Here is a 3,275-nt window from a genome sequence, read left to right as displayed (position 1 = left end):
TCTCCTCCAACAGTTAAAAACAACCGTTGTGTTTCATTATTTATCTTATATTTGCTGTCTTTTATTGACTAAAATGAGACACCAGTAGTGTTTATTAATGAAAGTTCTTGTATCTTGAACCGCACAGTTAACAACGTTGGAATAATCTGCAATGATCACTTTGCCTATTTTCTGGAAATACCAGATCCCGGAAAGGTGATCTATTACTTTTTCATCGCCAAACACCGGATGATTTAAAGTAACCGAGGCTATTGTGTGTTTTCTAACTTTATTTCTAATTATTTTGAACAGAAAATCACTGAGATCATCAATTGTAATGTACTCGCTGGGCCCCAGGTAAGACGTCTGCGCTAACATACCATCTAATGGGCTTCATGCAACTTTCTATCTGTAAAAAATATTATGTTGTCACAATACAGATGACCAGACTGATTCTTCCTCGCATGGTGCTCAGGTATCTACAGACACATCAATAACATGCAACATTAGACTGACCAGATCTATAAACATTTGGGTTTTGTCTCACTCCCAGAGGCAAAGGATTAATCATCAACATCTCCTCTGAAATGGGTCTCCGTCCACATCCGCTGGTGGCTCTTTATTCGGCCACCAAGGTGTTTCCCTGGTGTTTATTTTCACACGTTCATTCAAACCCATCATAACCTGCTCACTCACTGGCCCTCTATGTTACGTATGCTTTGTTGCAGATTTTTGTGATAAATTTCTCCCAGTGCTTACAAGCTGAGTACAAGTCAGAGGGGATCACAGTCCAGGTAACTCACACCTGCCCTCTGAAACTGCCCTGGTCTTAATGATACAGTTAATTTATGACTGAAATATGTTGGCTTTTCAATTTACTTGGTTTCTTTATAGATTAAAAGAAGCTCTGATTAACTTTTTTTTTCTTAATTTTTTCCCCTCATGTTTTAGTTAATGGGATAACAAATGAATCTGCAATACTATATTAACACATAAGAATACATGGCTTGGGAAACAAAAAGTAATGGATCCAGTACAGGAAGCGGTGAATAACATCTGCATTGAGCAAATACATGAGAACAAATTTCTTTGTATTGTGTTAGATCATAATGTCTCCTGGAAGCCTCACTTGATGTAAAAGCAAAAATATCAAAAACGTTTTGCAGTTTTGGCAAAAACAAGGCATTTGATAAACCAGGAATCCTTAAAGTTATACTTTTCAGTGGTGTCTTCATATTTGAATTACTGTGTGGAAATTTGGGGAAATACTTAAGAAAACATTTTACAGCCACGTTGCACAATGCAAAACCCCCCCCCCAAAAAACAAGCAGTATACTATAGGGATAATTATAAAAACTCATTACTTTTTGAATTCGACATAAAATTCATGGATCCTGTCAAATTAAAAACTGGTGAGATAATACACAGAGTAAGAAATAATCACTTACCAGAAAACAGCAGAAGAAGTTTTAGAAAGTAAAAAGCACATATACCAATGAGAAGCATGGGCATTGCAGTGTGTGGAGTGAATTTGTGGAACAATTTGGATGAGGACTTGGAAGATTATATAAATATACAGCAGTTTAGAAAATTATATAAAATATCTTTATTGCAATTGTACATGGATGACACAGAAATATAAGAATACATTGATTTTTTTTCTTCTGGGATTTAAGGTTAATTTGTCATTCAACTGAACAAAAGCAAGCTTCTTTTAAAATGAACCTTGACCTTTGTTGTTATCTAATTTCAATGTTGCTGTTTCCTCAGTGTGTGACCCCATTCATGGTGTCCACCAACATGACAAACAACCTAAAAGTCAACTTGTTTGTGAAGAGTGCTCCAGGGTTCGTCTATGATGCTTTGAACACCGTGGGCCACTCCACCTTCACCAGCGGCTGTCTGTCCCATGCACTGCAGGTCAGAGCAGCAGCACGCCACGGTCTGCTCCAATGTTTCAAACTGTCTCCTTCCTCGTCTTCACTTTTCTCTGCTTGAACAAAATCCTACAGAGCACGGCTTTCTCCATTCTCGTGCCGGACTGGCTGCGGATGTCGACATTTTTCATCCGGTGGCTGAGAAAAAGTGGGAGTATAGAACACTGTCGGAAAGGTGTGCCCCGGGAAAAGGGGTGTCTCACTGGAAAGAAAAATAAGTAAATCTTTTATGTTGACTGAAATGATCTCTGACTTTTTTGTTGCCAAATGCCGGCATTGTAGGAAAGTCCTCATATTACAACAGAAAATATGTAAAAATAGGATATATTTCAAACATTTGCTTAGTTACGGATCAGGTTTGTGTCTTTTATGTCTCATTCATGAGAGTTGAGCCCTAGAAGAAAAGCTAAATTTACCCTCCTCCGGTAGTATTATTATTACAGTAGCATAACTCTACAATGCTACAGTGACAAAAAAATAACTGAAAAACAGTATGTGAATAATGCAACAAACACAATTAGATTACTGACAGATTGATGTTTATGTTCCTCAGAGGGAAAAAAAACACTTTAAGTAAACAAATAATAAAAAAAAAAAGATAAATCTCAGCCTATTTAAAGGTATGTCCATGTGCTGTACAGCATCTCCACTGGCGGTATGGTGGTCATGAAAACAGCTTTGGATTACGTTGGACTTGACAAAACACTAGCAAAGTATAGCAACTTAAGTCAATCCAAGTAGCTGTAGAAACTTCAGCTACTTGGATTCTGCAAATCTCCACTTATAAATCAAACATTTTTAGAAAATTACACCGCATGTTGGAAACTATCAGACTAATTCAGGAACACGTAAAAAACTAAGTTCCTCAATCATGTGTAAATTAAAATAAAGAGGCATTAAAATATCTTCAGAAAACTCCAAGAAAATTGTAAAAAAGTCAAGAAAACAGCAGGAAACAGCAAAGTAGCATCAGTTGATTTAGTAATAAGTGATGTGAAGGAGATTCTGATTACAGAGGCGTCACAAAAAAAGCTTTTTATGATGGCTAAAAATAACGTCTCTGAGCAGCTTCACAATTTTACTGCTGCAGAACATCCTGGTGAGGTACAGGTGTTTCCAAACTCCTGAAAGCTTACCTGAGTTCCTCAGGGGACGAAGTTTAAGAAGTGGAAAAAATCAGCATTTCAACGTAAACCAAACACGAACAGGTGCTGCTCACAACATTTCAGAAAATGGAGTCATCAAAAAAACAATCAGAAGAGCTTCGGAGCTAACATGTAAGTTCCCCCCCCCCCCCCCCAAAAAAAACAACAGAAGGCCAACTCCACCACAAGAAGACTCCACCTTCTTTTTTAAAAC

At 37.4% G+C, this 3,275-nt stretch overlaps 1 protein-coding gene across 4 annotated transcripts in view; it reads left to right on the top strand.

Moving 5' to 3' along the window:
* hsd20b2 (hydroxysteroid (20-beta) dehydrogenase 2) overlaps window positions 1-3,275 on the top strand; it is a 27,680-nt gene that overhangs the window by 5,650 nt on the left and 18,755 nt on the right. Inside the window, exons 6-12 of one of the 4 annotated variants that reach the window (XM_015021131.1) lie at window positions 128-195; window positions 292-336; window positions 420-454; window positions 533-614; window positions 708-773; window positions 1,750-1,899; window positions 1,992-2,149. In XM_015021131.1, the coding sequence (XP_014876617.1) occupies window positions 128-195; window positions 292-336; window positions 420-454; window positions 533-614; window positions 708-773; window positions 1,750-1,899; window positions 1,992-2,138 (593 nt within the window). In that variant the 3' untranslated portion in view covers window positions 2,139-2,149. Of the gene's footprint in view, window positions 1-127; window positions 196-291; window positions 337-419; window positions 455-532; window positions 615-707; window positions 774-1,749; window positions 1,900-1,991; window positions 2,150-3,275 lie in introns of those variants that run through there. The other 3 variants (XM_015021129.1, XM_015021132.1, XM_015021130.1) reach the window with 3 other exon arrangements.

This window comes from Poecilia latipinna, unplaced genomic scaffold (assembly GCF_001443285.1).
Source record: "Poecilia latipinna isolate Pla-1442-1.1 unplaced genomic scaffold, P_latipinna-1.0 Scaffold2727, whole genome shotgun sequence".
NCBI lineage: Eukaryota > Metazoa > Chordata > Actinopteri > Cyprinodontiformes > Poeciliidae > Poecilia > Poecilia latipinna.
Note: the sequence above shows the minus strand (reverse complement) of the source record. Positions and strands in the feature narration are given on the sequence as shown.